At 37.6% G+C, this 18044-nt stretch overlaps 1 protein-coding gene across 1 annotated transcript in view; it reads right to left on the reverse strand.

Annotated features, from left to right (window-relative positions):
* The window catches only part of LOC135797359 (limbic system-associated membrane protein-like), a 66354-nt gene that overhangs the window by 19129 nt on the left and 29181 nt on the right, over nucleotides 1-18044 (reverse strand). Inside the window, exons 2-3 of the mRNA XM_065309662.1 lie at nucleotides 16492-16631; nucleotides 4090-4475 (exon numbers count right to left, since the gene is read on the reverse strand). Of these exons, the coding sequence (XP_065165734.1) occupies nucleotides 4090-4475; nucleotides 16492-16564 (459 nt within the window). The 5' untranslated portion in view covers nucleotides 16565-16631. The remainder of the gene's footprint in view (nucleotides 1-4089; nucleotides 4476-16491; nucleotides 16632-18044) is intronic.

Here is an 18044-nt window from a genome sequence, read left to right on the forward strand (position 1 = left end):
AGGAAATTTACATTTTTCTTTGCCGAGTAATAACTCATGTAATTACTGGCAGGCAGAGTTTATTGTTGGAAGATTAAATCATTTTTAGGGAAATTCAATTTGCAAAATGTGAAAATTTAATTATTTTTATGAAAAATTAGTAAAAATCATTAAAAAACTTGATATTAAAATCAAAATTAAATTTTTTTTGGAAAAAAATTAAAATTTTGGTTAAAATTTTTGCAAATTATAAATTCCATGCCTTCACGTAGTTGGTTATCAATCAAAGTTTGCTCAACTATTTACGTGTTTGGCGTCTGTGAGACACTGGTCTGCAAAGTTTGGAAACTACCCCTCATCACGTCTGTTTCTCAAGCAGTCTCACTAATAACATCAGAATTGACGCACGGATGCAGCCGCCTCGACAAGACCATCATCACAATTCGAAATTCCGCTCCGTCTACAAAAGCTCCACGTCTTTGACGAGTTTCCCCAGCGCGATAACATCCCTTAAATACTATAACATTCCAACCACGCCAATCATTTCCATATCACCATCACGTTACCACCAATTAACTCAACGAGATTAAACTTGCCTTCAATAAATTTTATAGTCCCGAGCTTTTAACGATTACACTAATGAATAATAAAATGAATAATCGCATTGAGTTCGTCTTTGTCTTCGGGGTGTGTTGAGCGCCGCGCGTGATAAATCCGCGCAATTGTGGCGACCTTAATAAATACGTCGCACGTTTAATTAGCGCTCGCGCTCGCGTTTGTTTAATAAACTACTTAATCATCTTGATATTCGCGCATCGGCGCGCGCCCGGCGCCTCCGCTATGTCTGTTAATACGGTGTATGCTAGATGCGCGCTCGGTGGTGCGAAAACTCCGAAACTAAACGGGTGCAACTAAAGTTAAAGCACTTTAAAGCCAGTTGAGGCGCGGTGTGCAGGGAAATGCACGAGTGAAATTGCGAAATATGAGGCCCGCAAATTACAACAGGAAATTAATACCGTCGCTGCGCAAGGAAGCGACACGTTGTCGCGTGAAGCAAGAATGTTGCAAACAATTTTTTTCCTAGAAAAAAGAAAAAAAATGGAATGTAAGATGGAAAATAGCAGTAAAATGGCGTGTAGGAAAAAAAGTGATAAAATTGCATTTCTAGCGGCGCATGATTTAACGACAAGCGTATTTCCAACGGCGTCAACGGCATGAAATTGTAAATTATTAAAATGGCGGTGCTTTTCCTGTTTTGATGCCATTTTTTACGCCTTGACATGCGATGTGTCAGCTGCAATATTGAAATATACATGATGTACATTATAGATTTTCCTTGAAGTACTTTTTTATACCTAATATTGTTTATTAATGCTTTGTCGGAGAAGAGAAGTCATTTGACACATGTAACAAATTCAATATGCCACTTTAGACACTTTCAGAATGGCGGAGTTGTATGTAGTCGAGTAGGAAGGCCAAATAGCAAACGGTCCGAGCCAGGTGAAGCATTCTCGGAATTCAGGACGAGTGTCCTTCACCAGGCACTCCCCTTAGCCGCCGGCGTTACTCCCCCATCGAAATATGCGAGTATGATGCCTCTCAAGATCTCTTTGCACTCCTTTATTCACATTTTTATGCTCATTGCATCATATTCAACACAATATTAAAATAAACATAAAATTTCTGTTTATTTGTCAAAAAATGATACATTGATTAATTATTAAGCCAATCCTTTCACTGAGGGTGAAATTAATAACCGATTTGTTTCCCTTTTGTTGACCGCTCATAAATATGCAGAGGAATGCAGATTGAGGGATTTGCAAATCGATGAAATCGACAATTGATGAAATAATACCCGCCCACATCGGAAAATTTATTAATAAAGCCGAAATTGTGACCCACAAGCCTTTTCCGGTTTGGGGACATCAATCAAACGACTGAAATTCATCAACAAAATTATTTCCAATCGGAAAACGAAAAATATGTTACGTGTTGATGTTTGATAGTTAACTTTCTATTGTTTCCGGCTTGTTAGATTGTGATCTCAGCTGGACGGAAACACTGGGCGCGGCGCGGCTTGCAACCCTCGTCGCCATTATCGAATATTGCTGATATAATAAGCTATGATAACAGAGCAGCGCTGATGTAATCTCTTCTAATAATAGACGGAATTTCGGCCGGTTTTCCAAGTTTGTGTATATAACCATTCAAGAGAGAGAATAGAGAGAGGTGGGGGAAGATAAACAGGAAAACTTTCACCATTTCTAACCTAGGCAACCATATTAACACCATTGACCAGCGCAAACTTAAATATTTCATTTTCATTACGTTTTATGCATAAAATATGTTTTTTCCTTTGAAAAATGGAAAATTTTGTTTTATGCATACTTGGTTTGTGGTTATATAGCGTGTAGGAGGATGTAGTTTAGACTTGAGCTTCAACGCTGCAAGCTTGAGTAGTTGCAGTAACCTGTATCGCTTTTATGGCGGCTGGCGGCTAGCAACTATTATGCTGATCCGCTCGCTTCGAAATTCGGCTTTGCAATGCACGTAATTTATATGCACCTGAACGAAGCACGTGTATCTTTAATGATATTAGGGAAACAATATCATATAATGTAATTTAGTTAGATAATGTTAACTTTGATGATGAATTTTATCAACAAAAGTGCTAAAATCACTGATTTTTATACCAAATTGTAAAAAATTTAGTTTTTCAAGATATTTGTATGATTTTGCAATATATAACTCTTTTTTGCTTGGTTCATGTCCTGGCATGTCCATGGATGTCCGCTCCTTGCAAGGATAATGTACGTGGGGATTTTTCTAAATAATATATATCACGAATAAAGTCTCGTCCGAGACGCGCGTTGCGACGACTTGATATTCCGAACATTTAATGCGCGATATTTCCGAGGATCTATGCGGATTGTAGCGCGGGCGCGCGCGGCAGGACAATAAGTGGATTCCGTCGGCGTTCCCGGAATGATAACCACCGTGTCACTGCCAGCGCGAGCGCCGACCAGAAAAATAGCGAATATTTTACTTGCGCGTGAGAATATTCCACCCTCTGTGATGGGGGATGAGCAGCAATAGGAGTGGTTTTAGTGGGGCGATGCAATGTCGTAAAAATTGAGCCACTTTGTTACCGCAATCGGTCGTCATGAATACACGCGCTTTTATGACATGCGAGAGAATACGAATAAATTTGGTTATGTTTCAAGAGATTTACTAAATTCTCAATGTCAAATAGGAATTTTTAGAGAGACACAAAATGTTTTAATCAAGATTTTTGTTTAAATTGACTAAATTGCTGCATTTACAGTATAAAAATAATAAAAATTTCTTTATTTTAAAAATTTATTTTGTTTTTATCAATTTTTTTAGTACCGCACGTCCGGTTTCACCTATAACATGTGGAAACCATGTTTAAAGTAATAAATCTCAACCTAAATAAATGTTTTCACTGTCGTATTTTGGCAATAAACCATCGAAAAACTAATAAAACCGCTGAAAACCACACGTTTTTGCAAAACCCATCATGACAACTATAAATTCTTTACCTCCCACCCTGAAAAAATCATGTCCCGGTCATTTATCGCGCTCTAAACCCTCACAAACTAGCATAAAAGACTACAAAATCACACAAACCGGTTGCACAGAGTGGAAAGAAGTAAACGATGATGACTATTCCCAACTACTCGGTGTTTGCGCACGCGAGGGGTAGCTTCGCATAACCTCACTCTGTGTGTTGGTGTATGTATGTACGCAATATTGTCCCCTGCGAGCGTTTTACATCGCGTTTTATGCTCGAATTTTATTACGATAATCTCGCGCGCGTCGCACGGTGCCTTTATAACGCATTTGCGTGCAGTAAAGCGGGTTTTTGTGCGTGCGAAGGCGCGGCGCGTCCTGCGGCGTTACAAAGCGCTTTGTTTCGAGAGACGGGAGACGGCGTGATAGGAGGTAAGGAAATCGCTACTTCCTTTCATTTTCCATACGAATCACGTCTTGCATCTATAATAGAGAATACGTGACTCCAGAAAGGACGAAATTGTTGTCGACGAAGGATAATTTAGAAAATAAATAAATTTAGACGTAAAAACTTACTGTTTTGTCCTGTAAAAGTCCAATCCGGCAGTCTAGGTTAACAGTACTGCCAACGCGCGCTGTGATGTTGTGGTCCTCATTGCCTCCTTCGAAGAAAGGCCCCCAGCGTGTATCGGGCAGGTCGGAGAGCCGGAAGTGCGGCATGGCAAACATGCGGTGGCGTGTTGAGGGGTCGGTCGGCGGCTGTTGGGCGGCGGTTGCTGCCGGTTCATCCGGGGCGATTGTGTTCGCGTCTACGTTTTCCGGATCGCCTGGAATCTTTGACGCGTTAGTCATCTCCAGCTGCAGGGACATCGATGTCGCCATCACTAATACTTCAGGAGATATTTCTGTACCCGTTTGGGATATGTCCAAGTCGTTTAATGATGATGTTCCTCGATCATTATCTAAAAACAAAAAATGTAACATTTTAGTTTTGTATGTAATCAAGACTTTATATTGATTTTTTCTGCTTTTGAGTAATAATTCCGACTTTCCCATGGTGCGCATAGAGTGGAGGCGCCGGGCTTCTGTCCGGATAGATTTATTCGCCGCGCCGGAGCTTACTAAGATGTGTCCCAGTAGAGAAATCACGCGGAATGGCCGCACCGAATTATCCGATTACGATACGCGCTTCCACACTAATACACTCGCACATTCTCAACGCTGAAAGTAGAGTAATTCACGCGGAGGGCACAATAATGCACGATGCAAACGATAAATAACCAGGTCGCAAAAAACGCACGGCATTAACGGCGCAACAGAAAAGAATGCCAGCGTGGGATGCGAAAGAAATGTGGTGTTGTTGTTGTTGCGGAAAGAAGCGAAGAGTTAAGAGTTGCCGCCTGTTAAGGAGCGCGAGCCATTTGCGCGCAGAGAGCACTTAATCTGCGTTCATAATTTTGCGCGCATCGCTCGCACGCCCTTGTTAATTGGATTTTTTTCGCGCTGGCTAATAAATAGGGAAAACTTAACGACTCTGCTTTCCTCCAGCGCAAAGTGCTACGAGAATGTAATGCGTACCGACGGGAACACTTTCGAGAAAATTGTTTCGCGAGCAAATATGTAAATAACTTAATTAAAGAAATGTAATTATGATGGAATCCTTTTATCTCTATACAGATGAAGAAAAAATTCATAAATTTTAAACAATTTTGGTGACGACGCAACAAAAAATAATTTAATAAAAATTGTAATTTATTAAATAAAATTTTAACTTTAAAGTTATGTAAATATTTGATGTTGGATGTCTTGATGTACGGTAGTAATATTTTTGCCGAAGAGAAATTTCTCCGTTATCCTTGTAAGACCGAAGGCAGGTGACGCTTAATGCTGATGGGCGGCTCATGACTCACCGGCTGTCTCGTCGTTTCATAACACGCCTGATGCAAGAAGCAACTTGCCGCCCCCACCTTCAGTTGCGCCGTCACTCTTCATCGTTCGACGCCGCGCCTTGTCCCCGGTAGTGCCACGTAAAACTTAATTAAATGATATAATGGCGAGGTGTAGATATCAACGCGGCGCGCCTGCGGGACCCAGCCGCCTTCACCGCCGCCGGCATACCCGATAAAACAAATATAACTTTCTGAGCGCAGCGTGTGTTAGGGGTATTCGATCGCTCAACCCTTTTGCAACAAGGAAACTGGACTCAAAGCAAAATGGTTTTAATATTATACTAGTCGTTATCCTTGGACATGAGAAAATTTTAGAATAATTTGATTTTAATTTTTAGGTGATTGATGATTTAATTTTAGAAAATTTTGTAATTAGTGTGCTTTAACTTTAAGCGATAAATGTTTGTTAGGCTTTGAGGAAGAAAATAAATTTACTTAGGATCTACACTGGATAACCAATAATTATATTCCTTAACAAACAAAATTCTTTTAATTTGGTTTCGTAAAAGATTGTGTGTATTGGTGTGTGACTTGCGGACAAATTGACTTAGGACTTTCAGTCCCAAGACTTTCGAATTCAATCTGCGAAGACAACCAAAAGTCAAAGGGAAAGTGATTGAAACTTGTCTCGAAAAGTGAAAGTTACGTCTATTAGCTTCGAAAATTAGTTTGAAATTTGTTTGGATTCCGATCAACTCTAAAGTTTTGATATTGCTCACAACATAACCTCAAATCGTTCAAAAATTAATTATAATCTACTTTTTATTGATTACTATAATTTTCAGTGATTATCCTGCTCATAATTACCAAAATAATTATGCATTGAATAAATAATTTTCCATTACGTTGCATAAAATTACTTTGCAAGGCTTAAATGCGATTTGTTCGTGTTTTATGGAGTGTACGTTAATCTCATACTGTGTGCGCGTAGTGGAGTGTGTTGATTGATTAAATAATTAATTAGTCGATAAAAATGGCGAGCGAGTTGCGTCAGGCGGTTGCGTTTTTTACGACCAAGCGCGGCGAATGGAAATTTCGTGCCGCATCGAATTCGAATCAACAAGTGTATTCAACTACCTAACTACTAAATAAACTTTGCGTGCTTTCAAAATCACATTAAGCACGCACATCATATATTAGTGCGGCATATTAATTATTTTTTTCGAAATTAAAATGTTTAAAACTTAATTTAAATCGTAAAAAATCAAAAAAAAAATGAAAATAAAGTTGTAAAATGAAATTGAAAAACATTTACAACATCAAAAGTAAAGTAATTAATTTTAGTCCTCGGAAGCTTAAAGTTTTTAAGTCTTTTGGCGTAATTTTTTGCAAAACTTATTTTAGTTTTATGAGTCCTGCGAGTCGTGACTTATTTGCTTTCCTCTTTACACTTTGTACTCGCTCGTTCCTTATTGATTGTATTTAAACAAAGATTTCCCACCGGAGAAAAGTTTGCCCCTTGCTGCTCCCGATCTTGCTGCTAATTAATTTTTAAATAAATTCGACCACACGCAAACCTTTAGCGTTCGCTAACAGCTGTGTGATACACAATACCCTCTTGGTTGGCACATGGAACTTACGAGTAGAGAACTCTTGAACGCGCCAAAGTTCAAGCCACAAAATAGGTTTATGTTGAGCGGTGGAAAACTGAGAAGTGAGAAGTGAGAAGCGAAAAGTGAAGCTAAACTCGTTATTATTTCATAGCGTTCTGGGCGCGCTGCGACGCTTAGTTAAATATGAAGATTAACATCTGAAACATTGAATTTATGAAAAAATAAAATTTAATCAGTCACACGAAATTATTTTTTATTTTTTTCATTTTTTGGTGATAAATTCATCAATCAATCAATCAATCATCAATAAAAATGCAAATATACGTTGCATCGCGATATTGAATATTTTCCACCCTATTTGACACCCTGTTCTCACTCCCACAATGAAAATATATGCCGGCAGTGTTTGCGTGTTTGCGTGTTTACCCTCATCCATTCTCGCAAAGTGTGTCACTGCAAACTGCATTTCAGCACCATCTCTCACCCTCACTCAACTTGTAACGCAATGTTTTTGTTTCGATTTCAAGTAGAAAGTGTAAATTGTGACACAATATTTTCACAACACTTTAGGGGTTGAAATATGATGATGTTTTAATTTCCGACGTTTTTTTATGATGTTATGAATCGAATGATATCGTTCGTATTGATATCCGCTGGATGTTTTTTGAAAAAACGCGTTTTATTTGCTTTCCGGCAGAAAATTGAAAATTGAAAGAAAACAGTTAGTTCTCTTCGCGTGCGGAGTTGTCAGAGATGTGGAGCTGTACGCGAATCGGCACTCGGATCGAGAAAATCTACAAGGAAAATAAAATGCGTCGACGTTTGGGCGTTTTCACCCGGCGGAAGAAGCGAAAATACCAAAAAAGTAATAAAAAAGAAAACTCAACACGCCACTGGAGCAGAACTGAAAACTTCGGTTCAATACTTGGGCTCTTAATTCATCACGAATGCTTTGAACATGTTTCTGCAATTAGCAATTACTGAAAATCAATAAAAATTAATAAACTTAAATATTTTACATTTTTAATTCACTAAAGACTAAAATTTATTGTATTTTGTGTGTTTAAATATTTATCTGTGGGTTTGTTTGTTGTTAAGTCATTAAACACTCGTCCATATCGTGGAAAACCGCCGAATGTGCTGTTGGGGTTGTTCAGTGGAAAGCTGGAAAGAAACCCGTCAGCGTTAATGCGCTGCAAAGACTTGGAGGCGGCTGTGCGCGAGACTATGCGAAAAGCACAATATGAACGCCAGCGCGCGTTAAACACAAAAAGTACATTGAAAAGCTCTCTGTGTTTCTTTTCGCCATCGCGGAGAATTTCGTGGGAACTAGAGAAAATGCACTGCTGTTGGCTGGAGAGCTTAAAAGTCTTCACCAACACACAACAAATTCAACTTTTATATAAATATTCAACTTTTATTTTAGGTTTCTAGCTGGGAATAGTTTTAATCAACATTGTGGCGATACAATGGGATTTTTAAGTTTTGACATTTAATATTTTTCTTTTCAACAAAATTTTATATCAAAACTTAACCACGGTTAGGTCAGTATTAAATTTTAAAACAAAATATTGTTAAATTTTATTTTTCTGGTTTATAGGTCAAAGAGTAAATAATTTTTTTCCTTGGAAGAAAAATAACTTGACCAACAAACATGATTAATCCATAAAATATTTACACCCATTCATCAATGTTTTTAGATACCATGATAAACATTTATAAACGTCACGTTGAACGTAAATACTCATTGATGATGGGCATTAACGTTTGTTGTTCGATTTCGATCACCTTCAACCGCGTAGCTGATATTGATTGCGATTGAAACACACGACAAACATCCGAAGCAAAACACGACGAAACGAAAACGCCCTCATTGCATGTTGATGAATTCATTAGCCAAAGAAACAATTGTGGCATTACATGCATTACAGGCATTAGTAACATTAGTGACATTAGTATATAACAATCGTAAATCACAGAAAACACAATTTGTGCTTGGGTACTCTAAAAATCAGTGCAAATGAATTGTCGGCTATTTATTTAAGTATGTAAAATACAAAAGTTTCTGACTTGCATCAAGATAACAGCAAATTAGGTTGCGTTTGTGTATAATTAACGCCCATCAATGCATTTCTAACTCTTTTGTACTAGTTTTTGAAAATTACTTGATTTTACTTCCTTGTTAACAGTTTCAGTAGAAATATATTGCATGCATCACTGCGTGTAAATCGATATTCTTAAAAAAAATACCTTTTTGAGTTTTCTGTAAAGCGCAAATTTACAATAGCTGGTTTTGATTACACAATGGATGCGTATCTGATGCGCCATCAATTGAGATATGTCTATCAATATATAACAAGAGTGAGTTTTGCTTGCGCAGCATTTTCTTGAATGAAATACTGGTTTCGGGGTTCAAAATACAATTGAATAGAAAGTTGCGTCCGGCTGAAGGGTCGGAATATCGTGTGGATGATAGTGGCTAGTATCGGCCAGTGATGCCTAGAGGGTAGGAAGGAAAATGGCCACTAACATAATAAACGCACAATATGCCTGGTAATGCTCGGTAATGGAATATAATGCGCTTAGTTTGTTTCGTTTCACGCCGTAGAAAACCGACTCCTATCTGAATATAGTAAATATAAACTATTTTTGGAGCGCAAAGCTAATTTTAATAATAAATTTTAGTTAAAAGCACAATTTTTTTTATTTTGGTTACATTTAAAATTTTATTAATTTTTTATTTATTATACCAGAATAATTAATCCTATATAAATTTATCTAATAAAAAATATAGTTTTATGTAACAGATTTTGATGTTTTAGTGATTGGAGTTGAGTCACCCTGTATTTTTATTAATTATATTTAAGTAATCTAACTCGCCGACCCCATGTGGTGTATGTACGCGCCAAACGAATTCCGACAGCATTATTTACACGCAACTAATTGATATTTGAGTCTGGTGTATCTTTACTCGGAACCATGTAGCTTTGCGAAAGCTTTCGCCCGCCTGAAAATGCCAAAATAGGCATATGCGTATTATCGTTATATTACATTCCGACGCTGTGTGGTTGGCAACAACAATACCAAACAAACATGATTTGAAAACTCAGTTCTAACCTCTAACAAGACAACTGACAACGGGTATAAACGCAGGCAGCTCGACAAACATTACTTACTTATTTATTACGCATGTTTTGAGGCCATAACTACGCAGCGTATAAGCTGTATTAAAATTGTCAAATTTAAAATATCTCAAAATTGGTGTTGGCAACGCTATCGGTATCCTATGTAAAAATTAAGATATTTTAAATTTCCTTTTAGTGCAATTAAGTACAAGAGTTGCTTTTATAACATACGTTTTTAATTTTAATTGGAGATTACTTTAATGTATTTTAAAGTACTAACCAAAAATGGTAATTTTTATTAAATTTCAAAAAATTGTTTTGGAAAACACCTTGTATCTCCTATGTTAGACATGGAATTTTTAATTACATAACAGTTCAAAATAGCTAGAAAGATTCTTCATAGTATTCATATTTCTATCACTCCATGAACCTTTTTAAACTACCCCAAAATAACTGCCAAAGTTGACTATTTTCTCAAATTTTGTGGAAAATTGTTTCTTAAAAAATGTATGATTTTTTATTTGTAGATTTGATTGCCATTACAATGTTATAAATAATAATTTTATGGTATTTAATCATGTTGGTATAGTTTCAATTAATTAAGCAGATGTTGCGTTGCGATTACAATAAATTAAGCGCTAGACGTTAGTCGTACGTTTGTGTTCAGTACATTAATTTGCCGAATTACCCCATAGAACGCATTCTCTCTCATTTTCCGTAATTGTCTTATTTTCTTTTTTTACTATTTCTTTATTTTCTCGGAGCGTGCGCGCTGCCTAAGCATTGCTATCTTTTTAGATCGAGTACGAAACAAGAAACACGGTTTTCACTTTTACGGCTGTTTCCCGTTCTTAATGTAATTACAGTATTGCACCTGCAGCTTTAAGGCTTTTGGCGTAAACGCGCGCACCTGAGACGAGCTTTATTGCCTCATGTTCCTTCTGAAGATGAAACTGAAGCCGCGTTTTAGGTTGCTACTAAAACGGCAATGAATGCGACAACTGAGTGCATGAACATGATATAAACACTATTATATCATATAAAATGCCTAAAAGTATATAATAATAATTTTACGTTTTACAATAATGTAGAATACATTTATTTATTTTGTTTTGGTTTTAATGCAATATATTTTGGCTTTTTGTAATAATGATCCGCTGAAAAATAATATGCATTGTCATGATTATCATATTTATATCTATCCGCTGAAAATGTGTTTGCGTTGGGATTTTCATCTTGCCGCCAACGTATAAATTGCATATTCATGTTGTGCATTAGGAGCTCGCGATACCCGCGCGAACGAAGCGCAGGGCGCGCTTTAATGCGTGTGTGCATTTTCGAAATCAAATTATATTGATCGATGGTGGCGGCGCCGGGCGCGAGCCGCGCTCTCTCTTGGTCTGCTGGCGGCGAAATTATTCCGGATGTGAATTGTTGCGGCGGCGGCGGCAGAACTGCACCGCGCGTGATATATGGATGTGCATTGCGAAACAACTAATAATGATTACGTCAATTGTTGTTACGTGTGATTAATAAACGACTCGAATGTATCGCGCAAAAAACCAACATGAAATTGTGAATTGCAGAAAATTGAGGAAAATTATTAATGGATAGCGATCATATTTTTAATTTTTGTTGACTATAAACTACTAGGTAATTTTTTTTCATATTGTTTCTTTTTTGTTTTTACGTCGTTTTTTTCGTTTTTTGGAAACAATTTTGCGTTGTCCTGAAAAAAAAAACCGAAATCATAATATTAATGATGATCCATGAATGAATGCACAAACGCCAGGACGCATATCATTATGCTTTGTGTGATGTGTTGTGCGCTTATCCCGGCGCCTCCACCACTGCCCCTCCGCCCACGTGAATAAGAATCCGAAATTTCTGATTGATTGATTGATTGATTCTAAGAATATTTCTAGCCGACAGCACACATTCGTAGTCACCACGCTGTTATTTATTATTTTGCCCAACAAAAGCTCTGCTTTTAGCTCTGGCATAAAACGAAAAACCTGAATAAAAGTGAATAAAATGTTAAAATACTCAAGAAAATGAACGGATTTAAACTCTCCTGTTATGCAAGAAATAACGTTTCCGTTTGGTATGCATGAAATACGTGTAATTTAAAAGGTGGAATTGACGAATGCTTATTTTTTTCTGTGGGCTGGAATCGTAAAATTGTACGCCACCTCGTTAAACCGTTTCTCATTCCTGCGAGCGCTGTTCGTTCTTTGCGATTGTCAATGGCATTGTGCGCGCGGCATGCTTAAAATTCATTCGGCACTCATTCGTTGCAAAATTGGGATGTTTCCATTTCATTGTCGACCGGTTCCTCCACCATCTCATCGCGCGGTGGGATGAAAAAAAAAGTAGCGCACCGACGGCGTTCTTGCAGGACCGCTGAATGCGATGTCTGACTACGGCTGGCAGCGAAAGCCAATTTCCGCGGACATGAAAAGCACAAAACCTTCGGAAATGCGCAAAAGGACGTTAAAAACTCGAAGCATCGCGAGTTGAATAAAAAAAATCGTTCATTTCAATATGTTTACGAACAGGTTTTTCTATTTTGCGCCTCGGTAAAAGTGTACAATGCATTTTATTGTAAATTTAGGTGTGTAAAAGCAAATAAATTTTTTTATCGCTTATTTTATATTGATTTTTTGCAAAAACTCATTTGTGAGAATAGTTTGCAAACTTTTTGATGTGTGTATGGATGCAAGTTTTGAATCAGCCACAATATCATTGTGTTTTTGTTTAGCACCGACGTGTTTTTCGCCACGCTTCCGCTTTCGTACTTTTTCTCGAAACCCACACTGAATGCACCGCACAGATAGGAAAGTTCCAAGTCAAGCGCGCGTTTTCCATTGAAATTCATTGAATGCACAATCTGCTCGGCTTCGATCCTGAAGTAAAGCTTCGAGGAGAGGTTTGCACAACGCAGACCTACATAAAAATATGAACACATCACGAACTGAATTCTGGTTGGTTCGTTAAAAATTTTGAGCTTTTCAAAAAGTTTTTTTATTGTTTTGTCATTTGTAACACTTGTATATAAATTTTTCAACATTTGCGAAAGGTTTGCATTGTTTCGAGTGCGTTCTCGACTGTAAACAATGTTTTAATGTTTTCTGTTTGTTGTTTGGCCACAATTTTGTAGTGAGTTTGAACAAGAGCAGAAAAAATGCGCGCAGTGAGTGTAAAATTTACTTTTACGATTGTTGCGCATCTTTCTGCGTGCCGCCATTACCTCTGCTCTTATTTTTTAATGCGCGAGTTTTATATTCATATTCCTGCGGCCATATTCGCGCTATTCGGTTATCTTATTTGCTTTTATGTCCTTTTCGGCGTGCGCGTTCGGTAATTCAGCCAATATTACAACTTGCTCGAATAGCCTATTAGTAGAAAAATATCTATAAAAAGCGTAGTTTGTTTTACCTAGTTTTTGACTTAATTAATGCGAGACTTTAACAAAAATTTACATTTTATACTATACAGAAAACTTTTATAACTTTATACTTGTAAAAAAAGTAATTTCAGTTTGCATTTAATACTCTGTGCATTATTAATTTTTTAAAATGACATTTGAATTGCTGTTTGCAAAGCTAAACGCAACGCAGAAAAATTCTGTAGGAGTTACAACAATACACAGCTTAATTTGTTTCCCGCTCCGAATGTCACAAAAGAGGACTTTTCATCAAAAAATATGCGCGAAAGAAAAGCGGCGCGACGTGCTCGACCGTTTTGCGCGCCCCGAAGCACTAAAAACCATCAAACGTTTTTGCGCCGCGCCTCGCGCCTCCACCATCCGCGAGGAGGACGCGCGCTCGCCTTTGTCGATTTGTATTCAGTGACGTCGCGGGCAGACGAGATTATCAAGCGTTTCCGACTTGCTGCCTTCTCTGCATACGCGTTCAAACTACCACAGCGCGCGCTTTTCTATCTTTCCGAAACCCCGAGCAACCCTCGCATCGAAAATAAAAAAAGATCTTTGCTGCGGAGGTCAAAGCAAAACATTTTGCGATATCAAAAAATCAAACGCATAGAATATATTTCTAAATGTTTGAGAGGAAATCCCTGCAAACAATTAGATTTAAACGTGTTTGAAGTACTTTACTACCACAGTTAATGCATTTTCGTGCATTTTTAAAGCCACTCACAATGTTTGCGTCTCTGCTATTTATTTATTTATTTGTTTCGTACTGAAGCCACAAAACACAAGCAAACTCAAGCTTCTTAAAACCGTTTTTTTGTCCTGAACAATTGCAAACAGTGAAAAACCTGGCGTTTCTCTTGTTTTACTCGAATTTTTCTCTCAAATTGAAACGAATGCAAAACAGTCTCAGACATGGTCCCAAGACCAAACGATTTAAATAAATAAAATTGCGAATTCCAACCGCATGAATATGAAAAAATAAAATATTTTCCTACGAAAATATTTATTTAATATTAAAACAGGTATATTTTATATTTACAACTAAAGTTCAAAGAATTTTATAATTAATATGTGAAAATATACATTAAATAGATTTTTAGTTGGTGATTTATGAGCAATTTAAGGAAGACCAGATTTTTTATTCGAGCATGTAGACGGACCTTTCCAATTAACCAAATTATTCCTGCTACGTGGTTTTTTAAACTGCCGTGCACCTCAACCATGAAAACCGATGAAAAGGAACGAATTGCGCTGTTTTTTTAATGTTAAGCTCTGACGATGCGTATAAGTTAATAGTCGCGACGCCATTTTTCACGATTAACTTTTTTATGATTATCAACTGTCATTTTTTGGATTGCATGTATATTACAGCCAAAAAAAATTAAATTATATTTTTATCATGATGAAATTTATAATTTAAATTTTATTATTACGTCATTAACTTTAGCAATAAAAAATTACATAAGTGAATTATAAAATTTTTACGATTTTCATTCTTGCTCTTGAAATATGAAAAAATTAATAATTTCTTACCGAATTTTTAATGTAAGCTTTTTATCGTTTCACGTTTTGCTGAACGTTGTAATAACATTGGAAACGTGAAAATTCTGTGTAATATTATGACATCGCGGCGATCAAATGTTGGCCAATTGCCATTTTATGCTTCACTTTTTTGGCAATAAGTCCGAACAGCGCGGATCGTAACGTTCGAGGGGGGCGGCTCGCCGTAAACGCAAGCGCCAATTTCGCAGACCGAATAATCGCAAATAATCAAAATTTACGGCGTGAAATAAAATGCGCCGATCGCTCAACTCGATGTTTGTGTGACCATTCCGCAGCAGGTAGCGTCAAAGCTCTTCAAAGCTCTCCAACAGACCTCATCGATGCTCATATAAAATATTTGCAGTAAATGGTCGATCAATTTAGACAAGTGCTTTTATTTGTATTCCAGAAAGTGTTTGAGTGTAAAACGATGTATTTTATATTGTTATGGTGTTAGTGTGACAAGAAAAGAAATTGAAAATAAGTAAATTAAGAATTTTTCAATTTTGAAGTTATATCTTGACCGTTTTAGTATTAAGTTTTAACGCTTTAGGTTATTAAGGCAAGTTCAATACCAAAACGTATAAAATTCGGTGCAGTGGATGTTTCTCCACCGCGCAATTCGGCGTTTTGTCGGCGTCAGCTCAAATCAACCACATCAGCTCAATATGGCACGCTTTTGTGATAGGGCGTAGGAGGTGGGCGCGCGAGCTAAATTCGGAATTTCCAACACGCGTGCCAGCATCACCAACCCAGTCTATCAGCGGGAGCAAACAATTTTATGTTTTTCGATACCCAGGCCGCAATTTCGTTTTTACGACATTAGGCGGCCGAGTGAGTGGCAGTCGCTGTTGATCCCACCCCCTGCGCAAACCCAGCACTGACCCGATGTGTACATCAACAAAAACGCGATCATCCGAATTGCTCTTGTGCACCGGACATCCATGACGGTGACGTGGACATCCAAAAAGCCAAATTACCAAAAAACGCTTTACACACGAAAAATAGAACAGCAGTCTAGCCAAGGATGACAAAAAATCTATAAATAGAAGACGTAATATTTTTTCTTCTCAAATTTGAAATAATTTCAAAGTATTTTATTGGGTTTGTGAGAGTAAATGCGCTTATGCCAGGTGCAGCCACCACAATTGAGCTGATTATTCCGGCCGGAGCGATCATTTTCCACGGTTGACCGACCACAACTTAAGGAACTGCTTGCTTTGCCCTGCTGCGCTTGTTTTGACCCAAAGAGCAACGAGTTGTAATCGGCTTACGATTCGAAACTTTGCAAGGACCCAAACTCTTTAGGCCCTATTTTGTCTTAGCATCAAACATTTGCGAGCAGAAATTCGAAAAATAAAATATGTTATTACCTGCCAGCAGAGATGTCACCAGCACACCGACGACCAGATAGATTTCGGCCGCTGTTTTTGCAAACTGCGCCATTGCAGTCGAGGTAGGTTTGCGACAACCACCTACGGACGACTTGGAGGTGAACTACATTTCACATTATCTGAAAAAATAAAAAAAGCATTATTTATGTATGTAAACTAATGTTTTGACATTTCGAGATTGAAAATCATTCGTGAGTTGATTCCATCAAGCGCAAAATGCGCAGTGGATTGCTGGACGTCGTTTCCCGATTTCAATTTTCCGGCGAGTCTTGCGTCCCCATGGATTCCGATTACAATTTGATGCTTTCGCTCAACTCGACTCACTCACTCAGTGACCGGCGGAGTGCAGTAGAAAGCTCAGGATTTACTTCGTACTAGGTTTCCATCTAGAGGTGGCTTCAACTTGTTCGCAATTCTCAAAAGCAGCTGAGATCTATTTTGAAATCTTGTTGAAATCAACATACAGAGTGTTTAAATTTAAAACATTCAGCAACAAAAGGTTTTAATGGTTTTAATTAACGTTATGATACATTAAAGTCTCGGATAGATACGCAGGGATGAACATTTGAAACCAGCAGACCACAAACACCACAATATCACGTCGTATCCTTTGAAGGACTAGAACTAGAACAACCAAAGGACAATAATATACACTTGAGAAAGCGAAAGGATTTTCTCTCTGTCTATTTCTATTCTATTGTGGTAGTGCTAGCTGGCAGTGCGAGTAGATCAAATTAGCAAACTCGCATTTTAGTTTATTAATTCGCCGCCGGTATTCACGACGGTGGAACGCGCGCGGTGCGCGGAACAGCGCGCGCGATAACATAACATTATTTTCTCATTACGGATATAAATTTAATTTTCTCGAGCGCTCCGTGCGTCGGCTTTATGCAAAAAGCGATGCGCATCTCATCACAACACGTTTGCGCCTCGGCAAACAAAAGCAATTCAAATAAACCCACAAAATAACCTGTCAAAATAAAATTCACTAAAGTAATTATTTCAGGGGGTGAGAGGTGGAAAAAATCAACCCTTAAAAGTTTGTTTTGGGGTGCTGCAGTAGCATCTCGTTGAAATGTATTACATGTCGCTGCGCACGCTTCGGATAATTAAATTACCCCTTATGAATTTTGATGATGAAAGATTGAATGAATTATTTTTTGCGCACCCCTCACAAAGTGTCGTTATTAGATTTGCGCGTGTCTAACTTTTGCGTTCGTTTTATTTTGGTGCATGTTGCCCGGCGCCTCCACTTATTTTTAAGTGAGCTGTTTAGTAAATTGTTTCCAAAGTATTCGTTTGTTTGTTTCGGTGTAGTGGACTGGTAGGCTTTGTTCTCGCCGACTTGTTTTGTATTCTATGTGCGCGTTGTGCATTTGTGCAGCTGCATCGAGTCGATTGTTATTTGTCCAACGCTGGTAAAACAATTAAAATTATTTACATCGTTTTCCCATTGTGATTGCTGTATAATATTCATAATTACTATTTACACGTTTCCATAATATATACGATAATAAGTATGTGAATGTACC

The sequence above is a fragment of the Atheta coriaria genome, unplaced genomic scaffold (assembly GCF_025399875.1).
Source record: "Atheta coriaria isolate IRGN ID8LTWV9N9 unplaced genomic scaffold, Caltech_Dcor_3.1 hic_scaffold_8_pilon, whole genome shotgun sequence".
NCBI classification, from domain to species: domain Eukaryota; kingdom Metazoa; phylum Arthropoda; class Insecta; order Coleoptera; family Staphylinidae; genus Dalotia; species Dalotia coriaria.